This window comes from Micrasema longulum, unplaced genomic scaffold (genome assembly GCF_059751315.1).
Source record: "Micrasema longulum isolate JH-2025_06_02 unplaced genomic scaffold, ASM5975131v1 h1tg000224l, whole genome shotgun sequence".
Lineage (NCBI taxonomy): Eukaryota > Metazoa > Arthropoda > Insecta > Trichoptera > Brachycentridae > Micrasema > Micrasema longulum.
In genome coordinates, this window is record NW_028277429.1 from 14,500 (window position 1) to 35,678 (window position 21,179).

Below are 21,179 nucleotides of genomic sequence, written 5' to 3' on the forward strand. Positions count from 1 at the left end.
TTTCTAATTTATATTTATATTGATTTTTTCTAATGTTATTATTATTCTTTGAATTTATTAAGCATCATTTAATGAAATTAAAAATAAAAAAAAACACATGAAAAAAATAAAGTCCTTCCTAAACACAGGAATTTCCTAGCTAGTCGGGACCTGAAACAAATAATTTCTGTACATTTTAAAACTGTGAAATACTAAATAAATGAAAATAAATAAATATTTTTACAAATGTTTGTTGGCTTTCCAATATAATAAAAATTATTAATCTTACGTTATCTGGGATTGCACTTACTGTATCCTTAGATATTTATCTAATTGTCTATGATGATAATTGTATGATAATTTTATTCGTTCTAAAAAAATATTTTAATGTGCCAATGTGTCTTCTTGCTCATACTGATCATCGTGGTTTCGGATGTGGCAGGGTTTAAAGAACACCCTGTATGTCCCTAAATAGTATTTTTAAAAGAATATAAGGTTTTCAAATGTTTATCTCTTTTTCCAGATGAAGCTGGCCCATCAGCTGACTGGCAGCCACATTTCTGTGTGCTGCTGCAAGACAGGGGTTCTCTGGCTACATACCGGAGTGAAGATATGGCTGTGAGTACCTTTTGAATTTATTGTGATAATGGCTGATCACATCATCACAACTTATAATTAATTACGTAGAAATATCCACTAATATTACCCAACCTAACCATTTATGATAAAATTTCCTCACATAGAACCTGAACACCTCGAAAATTTAGTCGATAGATTTACCATGTATATTATTTTTTTGTTGATTTTTTGCACTTTGAACCTTCACTTTTTTAACCCGTGTATATACATGTTCGTACTCTTTTAGACTGCATGTTTATAATTTATTTATTTATTTATTCAAAATTTCTCTTGTTTACATATTCATGAACTTATTACGGCTTTTTAGGCTGTGTGTGTGTTAAGCCATAATTGAAAATAGTATTTTTCAAAACACGGTGTTCGCCCCACATGGCGATTTAAGTTTATTTTAAAATTCAAAGCCAGTATCTAGACGCATTAATTTAAAAAAAAACTGAGCAAAACACACTAAAATCTGGCTTAAAAATAGTTTTTTCAAAACACAAGATTTTATCGTTTATATATCCCTAATTTCAATAATTTATATTGGGTGCTAATGAAATATAACAAAAAAAATATAAACTTTAATGTAAATTAAAAAATTTGAATATCTTTAGTCTAATATATTTAAAAAATCTATCCTGAAAAAATACGTTTTAAGCGAAAGTCTAGTTTTGAAAAAGCGATCCTCGGTTAAAATATTCACCTATGGATATTTTTTTATTATGTAGTATATTTGAATAAATAAAAATATTTATACTAACCACTTATTATTTATTTTCATGCTAACTTAGGCATTTCCACGCCTCTTTGGATTTGAAAAGGTAAGTCATAAATAATCATATTTGTCTAATTGTACTAAGAAAATGATTCTCATTTCTACATAAATATGTCATTAAATCTTAATAAGCCTATCCCACACTATTCTAAAGTAGTGTTCACTCGAGGACACGTCAATATTGTCCTGTCACAGCATCGGACCTATTGTCTTCGTGTGAACGGAAATTAAGAGGACTGGCAATGGACTGAGACATTGTCCCCAAGATAGACGGGCAACGTGCGTTTTTTCTGCCTGTTCTCCAACAATTATTCCCATAGGTCTTGGTATAAAAGAAATCACAATTTTGGCGAACTCGCTCGTAACGCGCCCCGTCGTGCGTTTCGAGACGTACCCGTCTATTTGTCAGGACTATAATGACACTAACATGCAAATCCCATTATACACCTTCACCATAGTAGTTGCACATAAATATAAAACCAGCGTGCTGATAGGACACATGCTATTAGAAACTAACACCAACAAATATTTACCAAAATTTACTTCGCAGTAATTACTTAACTTTCAACATTGTTTAAAATAATGTTTTCAATTGACATATTACAACGGAAATGAAGAACATTTAAGAAAAGGTAATATAGAAGTCTAGGCATCTACAGGGCTTATAACCTGTCAATGGCTGGTTTAAGTGGCCACTTTACACACTGTGTAACATTCACCATTCTGCCTATATTTGAACATTTATATTCCTTCAATTCTTTCATCTGTTGATGTTTGTGAAGTTAAAGAGCTGAAACCTTTATTTATGCGGGTGAGATTCATCTAATTGAATTATTTCACCTACATACTAGGCAACGCCTGAAAATATTATTTTTTCAATTTCTATACTTCTTCATGGACCAGGTAATTTATCAACAATATTTTGAGTGTGTCCAAATTTTTGTTGACAAGGACTGGATTCAACTCCCTTCCATATATTACCTTTTCTTAAATGTTCTTCATCTCTGTTGTAATATGTTAATATAAACAGCTCCCCAGGGAGTTGAATCCAGTCCTTGTCTAAGTTTTAAGTTAAGTTAAATAATTGTTTTGTTTTCGTAAAATTTAGGTCTAACCGAATCAAACAAATAAACCATCACGCCGTTTCACTGTAGGGGTAGGCAGAGAGGATAAAACGCCACATCACACTGTAATTGCGTACAGACCTCGCTTCCTCTGCATTTATACATATCTTCGAATATCGACATCTTTCGTATTAGTGAAAAAAAGTTCAGAGAGGATTGCATCCTTTATCATAAATTGCTGGGTATTTTTATTTTACCATCTTTGTATATTTGAATTTAAGTATAATTTTTTTCGTATCATTTATGCCTTGAAACATTTTTGTTATGTACATAAACGTATAAAATGAAATAAAAAATACATCGCTCAATGCAATTTTAAGAATGCATTAAGTATCAAAACATCGAAAATATTTCAATTGCAACTCTGTCCTTTTGCCGCATTAAAAAATATATCATAGTAAAAATAAAATTAAGTTTCTATTACGTAAGTGGTTAGTAGATAAAACGTTCCTATATTGATTTATTATTTATGTAATATTTATGTAATACATTTTTTAAATTTTTTAATATTTTTAATATTTTTTAATATTTTTTAATATTTTTTAATATTTTTTACTTATTATTATTTTTTTACATATATACATTTTTTGAAAAAAAAAAAAAATTTATCCCTCATTAATTACATTTTTGTTATTTTCTTGGGTTAACCTTTTCTTTTCTTTTATTACTTTCTTACTTTCTTATTTCATTTACAAATGTAAAATGTTAGATCTTAATTTTAATATGTACTTTTAATTTTCTTACTAATTTTTTTTTTTTTCTGTAGATATGAATTGAAATTCTAGATTTACTTTACCTTGTTTAATTTATTTTTTTATCTCGTTTTGATTACATTTATGAGCACACACTATTTATATATGTGTCTATTATTATTTTTTTCTTATATTTAAAATATATTTAAGTGAATTACTATTCTTTAATTTTAATTGTATTATTTTACTCTATTTTCTTACTTAAAAAAAAATAAAAAAAATCTTTAAACTATTTTTATGTTTATTATTTTATACGTATACAGTATTATGTCTGTACTCTTCTTATTTGATTATTAATTAAAACTAATGTCTGAGCACCCGATGACAAACTATTATTGAATAGTTTATCGGGACAAAATATATCTTAATACTTTGTTTTCTTTATAATGTATTATAATGTAATAATATGTATATTTTATTGAATAAAGACTCTAAAAAAAAAAAAAAAACATTTTATACATTTTTATAAAAGAAACTTAGAATGATCGAAACTGCAGCTTTAACTCTTCACCATATCACTACCGATATGTTTTTGGTAATTCACTAAGTAAATTCAAAAACAATCGTTGGAATTGTTTATTTTTACAATTTATTATGAAGTTATTTTTCCCTTCGTTTTTTTTACAGCTTTTTAAAATTTATCTCCTTATAATTTATACCTATAAGCTATTCATAGTAAGAATAAAAAATAATGAAAATCAAGATCGCATACTTGTATGTATCACAAATATTTTAATCAAATCAGAGATAATTTTTAAATCAGATGATATTTTTTCTAGGCTACCTATTGTAGAAAGTGTCTGCATATTAAGAGCATTTTAAATACATGTAAATTCTGTAGAATCTGCATATTACTAAATGCGAGTAATTTATGAATCGTAGAGAACCCATTATAATACATATTATTTAGGTTAATACTGCTCTCATTAATAAATGGACGGTGCGTTGGCGTTGTATCTTAAAATGCAAAAGCTTAAGAGGATATACGTCTTTACGTCTATGATTCATATCATTAATTCACACTTTTAGATTACGCAGACGGGGTATAGTCTAAGCTTATAACCGAGTTGCACAGTTTAAACCCGCGCTGTGCCAGCGGGTGCCCTGCAAGACATCAGACCCTCCCGGAGAATGAGGAACTTCAGCCCTACGGGATACAAAATGGATACAGAAAAAAAATTTCATACGTGGGGTAAAAATTAGAGCATTAAATTGTACTGCAAAGTTTCTTGAAAATTTACTGAAAAAATAATAAAGAATATTTTGATAAAAACGCACTACTTTGAATGACGTCACTGGTTCATGTGAATCAACCTATGATCTGAGAGCTATGGAAGATTTCCGGTCTGCTTGTCGCTTCTGGACCAATGGGAAGAACTGAATGAGAATAAGCGGAAATGAACCTCTGACGTTACACGCGGAGGTATTTCAGAAATACAAAACTTTAAAAAATCGTAGCGCTGATAATACGATGTACAAAAATTTAAAAACAATTTTTTTGACTTAGTTTAATAGTCTATTAACAAATAAAATTTAAAAAAACCACTGAACTTCCTCATTGTCTTTGCTACATAGTTTTATGTTCTTTTTGATAAGTTTCTTGTACATACCGCGCCGGGCCGGACGGGATGCGTGATGTCATGTTTCCTACATTCTTAATGGGAAGTTTTTGGTTTAAAATTAAAGTAAAGTAATAATCATTGTTTTTTATTTCTCATCTTTCGGGATTGTAATGCATTGCAAAGCAAACTTAGAAATCTCCATCGAAAGAGTTACTGAGGTATTTGCGAAAAACTTTTTTTTTTAAGTCTTTATTTAATAAAATACACACATTATAACAATTATATAAAAATAACACTAAGTATTTAAAAAAATATTTTGTCGCGATAAACTATTAAATAATAGTTTGTCATCGGACATTTTAATTATGAATTAAATAAAAAAGTTCAGACAATAATACTGTATGTATTAACTAATGAACAAATATTTTTTCGTTTTGAATGCTTTGAAAAATTAAAAATATCACCAAGATAGAAAAGAAAAAACTCAATAAAACTAGATTAAATGGTTTAAAATGATCTTTTTTTAAAATAGGAAAATAGAGAAAAATAGTACAATTAAAATGAAAGAATAGCTATTTACTTGAATATATTTAAATATTGTGTGCTAATAAATGTAATTAAGACGAGATAAAAAATAAACAAAGTAAATCAAAAATTTAAATTCATATTTACAAAAAAAAATAAAAGTACCTATTAAAATTAAGATTGAAAAAATGTAAATAAAATAAGAAAGAAATAAAATAAATGGTTAACCTAAGAAAAAAGAATTGTGAGGTTTCTAATTATGCTTCACTTGAGGTCTCGGGTTCGATTCCTGACATGGTTGATATAAAACATTTATTGAAAAGGGTGTTTTTACACCCGAATATTGTAACGGGCATAAACTGCTGGGCGTCACAGACAGTAATTACACGACCAATCTTTGAATTTTTTCTATGCTAAATACATGTCTAAAAACTCGGCGTTTCTAAGGCGTCTTTTCGTGTCAAAGGTGTAAGCGACGGATCGCTGACGCTTGGCTATCTTTATATTTTATTTTATTTTATTTTATTTATTTGGATAACCAACAGCTATAATTATCTCATATTTATATAACAAAACAAATAAGCCAATTACAGGTTTTCACAAGTAGCATCACAGTAAGTTAAAAAAGATTCTCGAACATAAAATGAATAGTAATTAAATGTAAATTTAAATGAAAAGAAAAAAATACTACGAGTTATTTCGAAAGCAAACGCCGCACGTTATTAAGATTATTTTCAAATAAATCTATGTTAAATGATTTATTAATTACATTAAAATTATTAAAAGTTCGCCATAAATATGAATTTTGCCTATAATTAGATGAAACAAGAGGTATGTGAAGAAGAGGGTTATTTCTTAAAACTTTGGAAGGAACATTGATAGAAAGTTTGCAAAGTAGTTCAGGACAGTCAATTGAACCAGAGGCAATTTTAAGTAAATAAATTATATCCGCTATTTCACGACGTTTTTGCAGAGGCAGTAGGTGATGTTTTTTACATATATGAATATACTGGTCAGATTTAAACTCAAGTTTTAACCGGAAACACATGAACTTTACGATTTTTTTTGAATATTTTCAATGCGTGATATCTGCACATTGTACATAGGATTCCATATTTGTGATGCATATTCTAAGTTGCTTCGCACTAATGTACAGTAAAGGATTTTAAGTGTCTTTGCCATAGTGAACGACGTAGAGCTACGCATAACAAAGCCAAGCGCACGCGATGACTTTTTTATGATGCTGTCAACATGTGTGTCAAAAAGTAATTTACTATCATGGAAGACACCTAGATCCTTTACACATAATGAGCGTTGGAGGTTTTGACCCTTAAGCACATAGTTAGTACGTAAAAAATTTACTTTGCGACTAAATGTAATAACTGAACACTTAGAAGGATTAAGGTTAAGGATTAAGGATATGGGGCTACTTTGGTGTAAGTATTAAAATTACTTTTATTTTATGCTGATCCACGGTTTCTAGAATTCACACTAATCTTGGATTGTAATTTACAGAGTCCCTTTTCTAACTATTTATATTTAATAGATATTTTATATACGTTTTACATTACAAATATTTGTCACCCAAATTACATGTGGGAAACATGATGAAGTCAATCTGAGGTGCTACGGAGATGAAAGTCTCTCTAACTCTTAAATAATATGGCACCGCATTGAGAGAAGAAACTATTGGATCGCGGAGCTGTCTCTGAAGCCGCCTGCGGTCATAGCGTGGTGTTACCAATACTTGTACTCAATGAAAAAAAGGAATAAAAAGGAAAGAGGAAAGGAGGACAAATTAAGGAAGAGAATGGAGATGTTTCTTTAGACGTGATTAAAATAGAGATACTGTAGAATTCGATACAACTTTGATAGCGGATGGGAAATGATTCGACAGTCGAGCCGCATGGACACTATATATTGAGTCAGAGAGCAATGAGCCAGAAAAAAGAGAAATTGTAGATAGAAATTCATCATTCATTCCCTTTTTGCTCCTAATGGTGCATAGGGCACTGGACCGGTACACCAATCGCAGCATATCTCGATCAGTTTTGTTACATGTAGGTAAGGTGGCCTCCGTGGTGTAGTGGTCGAGATGCTTGACTCACGCACGGAAGGTTCCGGGTTCGATTCCCGGTGAGGACACAAAAATTAAAATGTGATTTTTCTCAAGCCTGGGTGCTCTGTGATGTAATTCACCACTGTAATTAGGCCTCCTGGCCTGTTGTGGTGCAAAAAAAAAATGTAAAAAAAAATACATCAGTCTTACACTTCAGGTGTCCAGGGACTATGAAATATCATCATAATTCCCTTTCCACACCTTATGGTGCATAGGGCACTGCATTGGTACACCAATCGCAGCGTATCTTTATAATTTTTTGTTTCACGAAGGCAAGATGATCAGTCTTATGCTTCAGATGCCAGTCCAGGGACTATGAAATATTCTAGTGTGAAAACACTCTTTTAAATAAATATTTCATATCAACCATGTCGGGAATCGACCCCGAGACCTCTTGGATGGTAAACAAACGCGCTGACCATTACACTACGAGGCACATTAGGTAGTAATGTTATTGTTTATTTTGCATAAAAAATGTCTGCCTTAAAACAGGTTGTACCTAGTTAGGCAGACTAGATATGATCCAGAGAAATTTATTACCTACAGTCCTTAAAATATAGCTTGATTAGAATGACAGCTGTCAAACTAATTTCTTTAGTGATGGGAAATTACTGATCACTGATCAAATCGATTTTATCAGTTATTTCATCCAATCATGAAACTCTGTTTCCGAAAATTGACATAAAAAACGCAAAAGCCTATTTTAGTGTGTTCAACACAATTATTCACCAAAAATGAGACATTTATACTTTTTCATGAACAACATCAAATGAATTATTTTTTAATTCGATCAATTTACATTGATCAATTTGTCTCATCTCTAACGTTTTTGCAAAATGATGTAACCTTGTAAGAACGTCGTTAATAATTAGGTTTATTTTAGTTTTCTTTTAGTTTTAAAGCTGATTTTATATATTAATGTTGATTTATGTTTCAAGCATTGTATTAAAAAAAAAATACGCAGGATACAAATGATTTTTCGCGTGTCAATATAAATAAATCCTTTGAGGTTACTACAAAGTTATGTTGTCACTTTTTCTGACAACTGTCATTCTAATCATGTTACATTTTAAGGACTATACATGTGTATGAAATTGATAAAGAAATTGTTTTTTTTTGTTAAGAAACCATGATTATTATTATTATCTTACAAACATATATTATGTTTTCTTAAAAATTTTACAAGATTGAAATGATAGATGGTCGTGTTATAACCGTGTAATTAAAATTTATTGTATATTGTTTGGTTAATTGCATCTTTGGAGTTATCAGATTCTGTGCCTATACCCACGCCACTTTTCAACATTCACAGTAGATTAATTACGATATTTATATATGAGTAGGTGGCTTTCCATCCTACTCGTACGTTCAAGAGGGAGATCATTCCAGAATCTATTACAAAATCAATAATTTTATCTCGCTTGATTATTTTCTTAATTGGTAAGAAACAGTGCCTTATGCAACACTATGGATAAGAAATAAAAGAAGAATGACTTGCCCAAAATGTTTACAGCTGACAGCTAGTTTCGTATCTATTGTAATGAATTTTCATTTTCATTTCATTTTACATTTATTTATGTATATAAACTTATCACATTAATGATTGCATATATATTAATTAGCTATCCCTTTTTTTCGAATTATTGGAGACAGCACAATGTTTGATCATCTTAGATAAAAATAATAGTAATATTATCTCTATTTTGCTTTACTATGAGGAGGTTCAGTACTACCGGAAATTGGAATCAAAAATGATTTTCCCACAGGCAGTAAAAAAATGAGTATTTTATTATCCGTCGAAGACACGAAAATGTATGAAAAAATTCGTTTTAATAACAATTATCCGTAGCTCAATCACAAAAAAACTATCGACGTGCTAATAAGCGACGTGATAACAATTTCTCACCATGGTTGTTCATCGTATTCGCGATCACAATGCAACATCCGTGAACACCTAATATTAAATGTAAAAATATTTACGTTTCGCGACGCATAATCCTGCTGCGCAATCACATATTTGAATTACACCGGTGTAAACATGGAAAATATTCCAAAACTGCTATTTGTATTTATTTATTTATTATTTATCATGCTATTTATTGCATTTAGCCGGCGTTTGGCAAGCCAAATGTGAAGAAAAACAGTCGCCATAGTAATTGTAATTTAATTTTTACGTTTTTGTATTAGATACTCCTTACTATTTTGCAAATGCAATATATTGTATTATTTTTTATAGTAAACGCCGGTTTTTTGCCAGTGAACTGTATTTATTTATGAGAAAAACAAAAAACAAACCAACACGAGCGTTGACTTAGAGATTACACACGCGTTGACTTATGACTGCGATAACTTAAGCATGTCAATTATTGTTCATTGTGATCGCTCAAATGCTAAGCATGTTTTTAAGCACGTCGATAGTTATTTGTGATTGAGCTACGTCTTTGAAACGTCACTGGTTCAGGCGAACACGTGTTATGTTAGATTTCCGGTTTCTGGGCCTTGTATAGCGTGTTTTTAAGGGTACGGTTTCTCTTTTTAAATGTCAGAAAAAACTCACCGACTTTTGTAATTTCAAAATTACAAAACTTTTAAAAATCATAGCGATGATAATGCGTGTTACTTTGATGATCTATTGTCATTTTTTTTTATCACGGAACTTCGTCATTCTATGCCATAGAATTAAGAACAGTCCAGAAGGAGCGTAGAATCATATTTGAATACATCGGACTGTGTCCAAAAATCCCCCCACTTTTGACGCGCGCATTCGTGAAGTCGCCGCGTAATGTTGCCAAATAGGAAAAAATACAATCACAACACAATGTAAGGTAAAAAAAGCAATTTGGTAATTATTCTAAAATGTTATTGTGTGCGCGGAAACATTGATTGACACAACATAGTAGATAAGTAAAGCATTATTTAATAAGAGTAATTTAATTAATGAACTTTGAACTGAAAATATAAAACAAAATTTATTTGACATAAAATGGATATTTTTATATCGTGTTAAATAATATTTGATGTTTTAAGATAATATTGGTCAAATGTCCACCGCAGAGTTGTTTAATCCGAGGTCCAATTTTCATTAGTTCTCTCATTAGATGAGCAAAGTAGGGTAAAAAAATTACTATCCTGGCAACACTAACGAAATGTCCATTTTGATTTCTTCGACAATCTGACAGATGGAAAAATAATTAAATTTTTAAGTAATGTATTTGCTACTTACACATTTATTTGCTAATTACACATGAAATGTGATCCCATCCTGTTTTTTTAAGATCCTAGCAGTATTTTTACACTTTAAAAGGACACAACACGGCATAGTTAAATTCAAATCAGGAGTTACGTACTGAGCAACGTCTACAAAGAAACTAATGGGTCAAAACGTAAAACTACTCATTTATGAGTGGTTTAGTCGCCTTCTGTTTAATGCTCGTATGCGGTTTCTGGAATATTCTTACTTCTATGTTATATGCTTAAATTTCCAGCGAGATGTGGCTCACGGCGAATCGTCAGTTCGTTTTTGGTTCGGTTCAAATCCGTATTCGACGCATTTTTTATTGATACCACGTGAAAGATTACATTTTTAAATCCATGTTTCATTAAGAAACTTTCAGGCCTTTCTTAGTATCCTTTTATTCATTTGTTTATTTTAAAGAAACAAACAGTCGACAATGACATAGTAACATAAAAAAAATACAGTTTAAAGACAGACCAGCAAAGTTTCTAAATAAGAATCATACATATTATTAAATTGTGTTACAACAAAAGGGTGTGTTTATGTGTTTTTGTATGAGAGTAAGTGTAGATGTGTGTTATGTGTATTAGTGTAGGAGTAAGTGTTCAGGTGTGTGTAAGTGTGAGCATCATTAAATAGTAAGTGGGATCGTATCGCAGCCAGAAAAAATGAGTCTTAATTTATTTTTAAATAAATTTCGGTGCATGTAAAATATATCAATAGATAAAAAAAAGGATTATAGTTAGAGCAAGAACAACTTAAACAAATACAAACTAATACCAATTTCAGACAAAGGGATTTTGAGTATTATTCAATTAAAATCTATAACCTACTTCCACTATCTATTAAAGCAATTAGTAATGAGAAAATGTTTAAAAAGGCTATAAAAAATGGATAGTGGAGCTAGGTAGAAGTAAAATGGATTGTCTCATTCGCCCATACCAATGCTGAATCAACTGCTCCACAACTGTATGGCTTATGTTAGGTTTTTGTTGTTTTCATTGTGTGTTTTGTAATATAAATAATATAGATGTATATAAATACCTTGTTTTTAAAACTGTCTGAATATTTGTTAATTATGTTTGTTTTTTAAGTGAGTCTTCTTTGTTTATTCTCAAATGTAATTAAAAAAAACTAAATTGTTAAGTGTCCTCGGCACGGGAAACCCCAGTGAGGTCACATTATTTTTATTATTAATTATAGTTTGTAAGCGAAAAATATGAATAAATAAATAAATAAATAAATAAAAAAAAAATAAAAATAAAAATAAAAAATAAAAAAAAAAAAAAAAAAAAAAAAATAGAGGAAAGAGTGTTGTGCATAGTTTGGTAAGTGCTGCAGACTGGCAGATGGAACAAATGCTTCTTTCTTGTCACGCGAAAGGGGATGCTCGGTGTATGTCTAAGAGACAGAATAAGAAATGAAGAAATAAGGCGCCGAACCAGAGTCGTGGATATCTTGGATCGCGCAGCGAAATTGAAATGGCAGTGGGCAGGACACTTGGCGAGACAAAATGATGGCAGGTGGACACCCAGAATAATAAAGTGGAGACCGTGGGCAAACAAAAGAAGTGTTGGAAGGCCGCAGAAAAGATGGGTCGACGACATTGCCTCTATTGCCGGTAAAACGTGGATGATGAAAGCGGGGGATAGGAAGGAATGGAGACGTTTGGAAGAGGCAGCCAAGAGGCAGCCAGAGGCAGAAGAAGAAGGAGAAAGGGGACATTTAGATTAATTTTGGAGAGTAGGTTAAAAGAGTCTATTTTATTATTTAATAATTTATGTAAATAGCGAAATACAGATACAGTGCGTTTATTTTCAAGGGTAAAAACGGTTTTTCAGAAGTATTGAAAAATGCAGCAATATGAAAAAACTCATACTTAATGACATTATGCATACTCTCACGCGTGTTTTGTTTAAGTTACCTTTGCATTCCGTAGATGTTATTTGCCTTTTTTTATGATATAAAGTTCCTAGTATAAATTACCTACGTAGGTACTAATACCACGCACTGCATTGTTCTCAGTATGACCTAATAGCCGCACAAGTCTGGAACTAAACATACATGATATTATAGAAGTACATATGAGATCCCGCTAGCTAATCATTCAGAACTCTCTCGCAATTGATATGCATAGGGTGTTTTTTGGTTAGCTAAATTCATTTATTTGTTTACATACACGCCCAATGGGCATTTTTAAGGACGTTATACATAGAAATTTATTATAAAGGAAAGTAGAAAGACACAATGGTATATAGTAGACTCGGTGGGAGTGGAAGCGGGAGAGAGGTGTTTTTAATTGAATTTGATTCAGTGATCTTTTGAAATAAGACAACTTGTTATCAAAGAAATCAAGACTGGTATGTTTGTTGGCAGACCTGAGCATTCTGGTCATAGGGGAATAAAAACCATAGTTAGTTTTATGGTTATCGGTATGAAAGAATAAGTTTTGTTTGAGGTTTCTAGTTGGGATATTTCATTTTATTGAGCTCAGTAGTTAAGACGCATCAAATAGAGAGTTGAGAATTTTAAATAGGACAAGAAGGTCGGATTTCTTTCGACGGTCTTGAAGAGAATATGTATTTAAGCTAGGTTTTAACTCATTATACGTATATTGGTATCTGGATTAGCCCAACCTCCAGCCTGTCTTTCTCAAAAATCGATGTTGAACTGATTCAATATTCTTGATGTGAACATCTTAATATGGAGACCAGATAACAGAGAAATACTCTAAGTGCGGGTGAACTAGGGAACAGAAGAGAGTTTTAAGGGTTTTGATATTTTTGAATTCAGTTGTGCTTCTGTTGATAAATCCAAACGTATATTTTTCAAAATAAACAAGTCCCAGTATGCTTTAATCGACAAGTCTACGAATCGTGTATACTGCCGGTGATAGCATATGGACTAGAAACCGTGTTTGTGACACAGAATAGTAGCCAGAAACTAAAATGTGCGCAACGATCCATGGAAAGACAGATGCTTGGTGTAAGTATAAGATACAAAATGAGAGATGAAGAGATAAGGCGCTGAACCGGACTCGTGAATATCGTGGATCGTGTAGCAAAATTAAAATGGCAGTGGAGAGGACACTTGGCGAGGTAAAATTATGGCAGGTGGACACCTAGATTAATAAAGCGGAGACCATGGGCAGCGAAAGAAGTGTTGGAAGGGCATAAAAAGATTGGTCGATTACATTGCCTCGATAGCCGGTTAAACATGGATGGTAAAAGCGGGTGACAGGAAGGAATGAGACGATTCGAAGAGGCCTTTATCCAACAGTGGAGAGAACAAGGCTGAAGAAGAAGATGAAAAAGAAAAAGAAAGCTGATTTTATTACTAACTAGGAAGTTTAGTTTTAACACATTTAAAAAATGTTTTCATTAAAAATAACCCCATACTAATTCATATTATACTAAGAGAAATTGTTAAAAAACATTCGTTAAATTTAAACAATACAAAAAAACATCATCATTCCGTGTCGGCTCCTTAGTTGGAGCATATGCTATCAACAAAGAGCTTATAATGCATCTCTATCGGCTACCAGCTCCTGTGCGTCCTCCTAAGTCAGGTTCGCGTTCCGTAGTTCTAACATAAACTGCTTTTTTTTAAAAATAAATTAAAAAGGAGTTGCTTTATTATTTACCTTGCTTATAATATACAAGGTTTGTATTTCAAAAGTGGACTTTTCTGCAATTAAATTTCTTTAAATTTATCTAAACTGCTGGGATCAGGAGGGATATAATATTGTGGGCTAATCGGGAACTTCTCAGCATTTGCTCATGTGGAGAGGAAACCACTCAAAACTCTTCAGGAGAAGCCGGCCTGTTGGCAGCAGTCAACAGGCCTGCCGTTCCACTAGAGGAGTGTTCGGCATTTGTTCCCTACTTTGGTTTATTTTACCAATTGCCTGCACTATATTTATCATGTATGATACTACCTCTCGTGTGAGTTCTTTATTACCCATCACCGATGGGATGTCGCAAAGATTTTCACTTAAGCTTCTGCATCGCGCCTCCAGCTGTTGACTTTGAAAGCTGAAAAGGGGGCAATGCATCAACGGGTAATCAACATAAACTGCTTACAAACAGTCAGCAGTGAACATCCAGGATGTCGAGAACCTGATGCCTTGTAAAGTAGGCAAGCGTGGTTAAGGCTCTTAGGAGGCATACGCAGGACATGGCTAAGACAACCGTATTGCCTCCGCTTGATGACGGTTGACACTGGAATTCGCTGTGTCCGTTCTCTTATTCGACACAGCAGAGTAGATAAGTAAAGCGTTATTCAATAATAGTAATTTAATTAATGAACCTTAATCTTAAAATATAAAACAAATTTTATTTTACACAAAACGTAAAACGTAGGGTAAAAAAATTTACTACCCTGGCAACACTAACGAAATGTCTATTTTGTTTTCTTCGACAATCTGACAGATGGAAAAATAATTAAATTTTTAAGTAATGTATTTGCTACTTACACATTCATTTGCTAATTACACATGAAATGTGATCCCATCCTGTTTCTTTAAGATCCTAGCAGTATTTTTACACTTTAAAAGGACACAACACGGCATGGTGAAATTCGGACCAGGAGTTGCGTACTGAGCGACGTCTTCAAAGAAACTAATGGGTCAAAACGTAAACCTACTCATTTATGAGTAGTTGAGCCGCTTTCTGTTTGATGTACGTATGCGGTTTCTGGACTATTCTTAATTCTATGGCTCCAACATAAAATCGTCTTTACGGAAAAGTTTTCTTTTATCACACTCTGTACATAGGAGAGCCATTATTAAATTTCAGCCAGCTCTCCGCTCTCCTAAATAAACACTCAGCTCAGTTAAAAATTAATTTACAAATTGTACCAACGCAGAGTAATTAGACGCTCGTGACGTCACGACGAATTAATGCACTTCTTCATTTTTTTTAAATCAACAATAATCTTTTGAGTAACCAGATGTTTGTAGACACGTTTTTTTATTTTATGAAAAGTTTATCGAAAATGGTTTTTATTATTAATATTGTTACATAAAATGAAACATGTGTTTTTTCTATCACAATCTATTTTTTGTATTTACTTTATCTTAAAACTGTAACTTGAAGAGTGGCTTACACTATAGAGTAGATATAGTAGATATATAGTTTTTACCAACAATATAACTGTATTCCTTACACTAACGACTGAAATTGAAAAAAAAAGAGAAAAATTCAAACGATATTTTTGTCTGTTGTAAAACAAAAAAAAATCCACTTTGGTTGCATTTAGTCCGTGGTCTAAAAAACGACATCAAAGGTTTCATAATTATAATTTCCTAGCTTCTACCCGCGGCTTCTCGCGTAGTATTAGGGAGAAATTATTTATACACGGTTTTTCAGTGCCAGACCACGAAACTTTAGTTGCATTTCTCATGGTTTAAAAAAAAATTCCAAAAAGTAATTAAAAAAATATATATATGAACTCAAAATAGAGTAAATCTTTCCTTTTTCGGACTAGCATCCCTTTCGCAAACCCCTTCCCCTCCCCAACAAAAAAAATGCGATAAAACGTATTTGACCAACGAAGCGATACGCACCAGACGCGGACAAGGGAAGCGGCTGGGTAGGAGAGGGTAAGGGTTTGTGGAGGAACTGCTTGTCCGATAAATTACGGATTTACTACATTTTGAGATTACAGATTTTTTTTATATATTTTTTTAAAAATTACTTTTTGTAAAAAAAATTATTAGGATTTAAAAAAAAATCTTACCATGAGGAATGTTCTTCTGAGATTTCGCGGTCTGGCCCTGAAAATCCCTCTCCTCCACTCCTCCTCTCTATTTCCTCATCCCTTAACCTTCTTAAGAGCTCTTTTTTTTTTTTCTCTCATGTCTTAAATAATATATTATTTTTCTTTTTACTGTCTAACATGTTCTCTCATTATATTTGTCAAAAACTTTAATTGGATGTATGTTCTTATTTTTAATTTTTGTATTATTATATAACAACTGTTGTTTTTCCTTAATAAATATAATTTAAAAAAAATATATTTGTTTTTTAAATATACATTTTCAATAATTCGGAATAAATATAAGCACCCTATTTTAGTTCGCATCTCTCTTCAAAATCCCTATGCAAAATACGTCAATCGGTCGCTCCGTTGAGACGTGAAGGAAACACAAACAAACACTTTTGTATTTTAAATATTATTATGGATATGGATTACAAAATGGTCCGTGATATTGAATTATTATTTAGAAACTTCGCTGTCGGATATGTCACTTGACTCTTGGCGTGTGGATGGACATGTGGGCGTGTACAAGTACTTGCATTGGAGTGTGCATTGCCCGTTTGTCTTAATTAAATAAGTAACGGGTTCGATATCCGACTCACGGCTTCCTTGGTTTGGGTGCATTATTTATACTTATAATGTAAGAAATCAAACACTGATTTTACTACTTAACGCTTTATTTTATTTTTACAAATTTAAAAACAAAAATTTCGTGACTACAATGAGGAACTTCAGCCGTACGGGAAATTGGATACAAAAAATGTTTTCTTGCGCGCGGTAAAAATTAGAGCATTAAATTATACGTCATAAATTCTTGAAAATGTACGAAGTTTAAATATGGAGTTCTACAAAATAAACACTAAATCCATAAAATTAAGAATAGTCCAGAAACCGCAAACGAGCATCAAACAGATGGCGACTAAACTACTCATAAATGAGTAGTTTTACGTTTTGAACCCATTAGTTTAGTTGTAGACCTCGTTCAGTACGCAACTCCTGATTTGAATTCAACTATGCCGTGTTGTGTCCTTTTAAAGTGTAAAAATACTGCTAGGATCTTAAAGAAACAGAATGGGATCACATTTGATGTGTAATTTGCAAATGAATGTGTTAGTAGCAAATACATTAATTAAAAATTTAATTATTTTTCCATCTGTCAGATTGTCGAAGAAATCAAAATGGACATTTCGTTAGTGTCGCCAGGGAAGTAAATTTTTTACCTTACTTTGGTCATCTAATGAGAGAACTAATAAAAATTGGACCTCAGATTAAACAACTCTGGTGGACATTTGACCGACATTATCTTTAAAACATCAAATATTATTTAACATGAAATAAAAATATCCGTTTTATGTAAAATAAAATTTGTTTTATATTTTAAGTTTAAAGTTCATTAATTCATTTACTCTTATTAAATGACGCTTTACTTATCTACTCTGTTGTGTCAATCAATATTTCCGCGTGCACAATAAAATTTTAGATAAATTAACAGATAGCTTTTTTTTACCTTACATTTGTGTTATATTATATTTTTCCCCATCGTGCAACATTACACGGCGGCATCAAGATTTGCGCGCGGCAAAAGTGAGGCATAGTGGGGAAATTATTGGACACAGTCCGGTGTATTCAAATATGATTCTACGCTCCTTCTGGACTATTCGTAATTCTATGCTTACGCCAGTATAGTAAGCCATGTTCCTATCCCCTGTTTCAACATTAGACCATCAATCATCGATCATTATTTCGATGCTCAGCTTGATGGTGACGTCACTTGTGGTTAAATAATATAAATAAGCCCGCCTGTCATCCACAACACCAATGATCGTCACGCGTGGCATCTATTAGCGCCCACTGGGGCCAATAGCATCGCGCATCGGTCAATTTTAAAACACATTCAAAATTCAAACTATGTTCTAGAATCTTTATTTAAAGAATATGACAGCTAAATGACATTTCCTTTTTGTCCAACAGGCCAAAACAAAAATCTGCATTAACAGAGCTTCAAAGTTTTTTACGAAATATGCATAAGAAATGAAAATATGCTGAGTTTGTCAAAATTTTTGTAGACAAGGACGGGATTCAACTGTCTGGGGAGCTGTTAATAATAACACATTACAACAAAGATGAAGAACATTTGAGAGAAGGTAATATAGAAGTTTAGACAACTACACGGCTTATGACCTGTCATTGACTGGTTTAAGTGGCCACTTTACACACTGTGTAACATTCACCATTCTGCACATATTTGAACATCTATATTTCTTCAATTCTTTCATTTTTTTTTCATAGTCTTTATTCAATGAAATAAACACATTATTACAATATTAATACATTATTAAGAAAACAAAGTATTAAAATATATTTTGTCCCCATAAACTATTCAATAATAGTTTGTCATCGGGTGCTCAGACATTAGTTTTAATTAATAATCAAATAAAAAGAGCACAGACATAATAATGTATACGTGTAAAATAATAAACATAAAATAAAATAAAATAATGAACAGATAAATATAGTTTAATAAAATTAAAATTAAAATTTAAGAATACTAATTTATTTGAATATATTTAAATATAAGAAAAAAATTATTGTGTGTGCTCATAAATGTAATCAAAACAAGATAAAAATAAAACAAAGTAAATCGAAAATTTCAATTCATATCTACAAAAAAAATTAAAATAATAAGAAAATTGAAAATATGCTGATGTTTGTGAAGTTAAAGAGCTGAAACCTTTATTTATGCGGGTGAGATTCATGTGATTGAAATATTTTACCACATACTAGGCGACGTCTGAAATTTTTAATTTTCAATTTTTATACTTTTTATACAGAGAGTTGAATCCAGTCGTCTACGAAAAATTGGACAAACTCAAAATATTGTTGATAAACCCACCTGTTCTTTGCACTTGGGTTCTGGTACCTAGTTGTTTGGACTTTGTCTCGCGGCAGTCAGGATCAGATCAGATCCTGGGGTCATGAAGGAGGAGCACTTGACGTGGTTTCTTGATTATTATTATTAAACGACACATTGGATTTAATTAATTATTAATCACAAAAGTAACTGATTCGCGATCGCGGTGAGAAGTGAGAATTATCTAAGCACATGAACACTGACAGTTCGGTTATTACATTTTTGTTTTTTGTTCTATACTTTTGAATAATGTTGAATATTTAATATGTTGGGCCGGAGACAAAAATGTGGTACCTACACACAGTAAGAATCACAACATATTAACCAAGGCCCAGTAGGTAGCAAATAAATCCAACTAAGTAAATGTGGCGCAAGCACGTTTAACATGTCAATGTGTGTTATATCGAGCCAACAATAATTAAAAATATTGATGTATCTTAGTAAAGCGTTTTGTTTTATAATATACACAAAATATCCAAATAGCAAGTTTGACTAGAAATAATATATAGCGGAATAAAATTGAAGTTTTACATTTTCCTTACACCCGCGCGTTACTGTGCTGTGTAGTCACTACACATTAAAAAAATAAAAGATTTAAAAAGGGAACAATGAAATATTTATAGAAAATGGCTTTAATTAACCATAATTTAATTCAAAGATGATAACAATTTCAATCTAACTGCTGAAAACATGAAAAAACTATTGGGTATTACTAACGAATCGGGCGAAACGTGCACCTGCGCCAACTTCCCAAGAGCTACTAAGTAGCTATATAGTACTGGACTACGTGACTGACTGAGAGTATACTTTTGATGATATTTGTAATTTATCCCCGATTTCCGATAAAATGATTTTTTGTGCCTAATAAGTACTTATTATCTGATAAAAAAAAAATTTCAGTCGATACGTAAATGTGTAATGGAAGAATACTGAAAATCTTAACCCAAAATTTATTATATTTATAAAGATATTATGGTTATTAGACGCAATGTGTACTAGCTACACATCACCGGAGAGGAAGGGTTAAAAGTGACACGAAATCCATAGATAAATACGTATTTGTTAGTGTTGCCACATTTTCATTCGATTTATAACTAAATTGTCGAAGGTTCTTTACGAATAACAATTTGACAAAACAATCGAAATGACCACTCGACTATTGTCGTGTGGGTGACAAAATGACACGTTTTTCCAGCATGAGGCTCAAGGAACATTTCTGTTTACTTCATTCAACTACGACAATCGTTGGCTTGTGCCATTATTACCGCTCAGTAACTTAATCACAAATAACTATTGACGTCCTAATAAGCGACGTGATAACAATTTCTCACGGTGGTTGTTTATCGTATTCGCGATCACAATACAACATCCGTGAACACCTAATATTAAATGTCAAAATATTTACGTTTCGCGACGTATAATCCTGCTGCGCAATCACATATCTGAATTTCACCGGTGTAAACATGGAAACTATTCCAAAACTGTTATTTTTATTTATTTATTATTCATCATGCTATTCATTGCATTTAGCCGGCGGCGGCGGTCAGCAAGCCAAATGTCAAGAAAAGCAGTCGCCATATTAATTGTAATTTAATTTTCACTTTTTTGTATTAGATACTCCTTACTATTTTTCAAATGCAATATATTGTATAATTTTTTTATAGAAAACGCCGATTTTTCGCAAATGAACTGTATTTATGTACGAGGAAAACAAAAAACAAACCGACACGAGCGTTGACTTAGAGATTACTCACGCGTTGACTTATTTATTTATTTATATATATATACGCCCCATGGGCATTTTTAAGAACATATT

The 21,179-nt window shown here is 31.8% G+C and overlaps 1 protein-coding gene across 1 annotated transcript in view; it reads left to right on the forward strand.

The window, feature by feature from the left end:
* Window positions 1-502: 502 nt before the first annotated feature.
* The window catches only part of LOC148283535 (uncharacterized), a gene marked incomplete at its 5' end in the record, with an annotated part of 203,994 nt that continues 183,317 nt past the window's right edge, over window positions 503-21,179 (forward strand). The window contains one exon of the mRNA XM_088243661.1: window positions 503-597. Coding sequence (XP_088099787.1) covers window positions 503-597 — 95 coding nt within the window. The remainder of the gene's footprint in view (window positions 598-21,179) is intronic.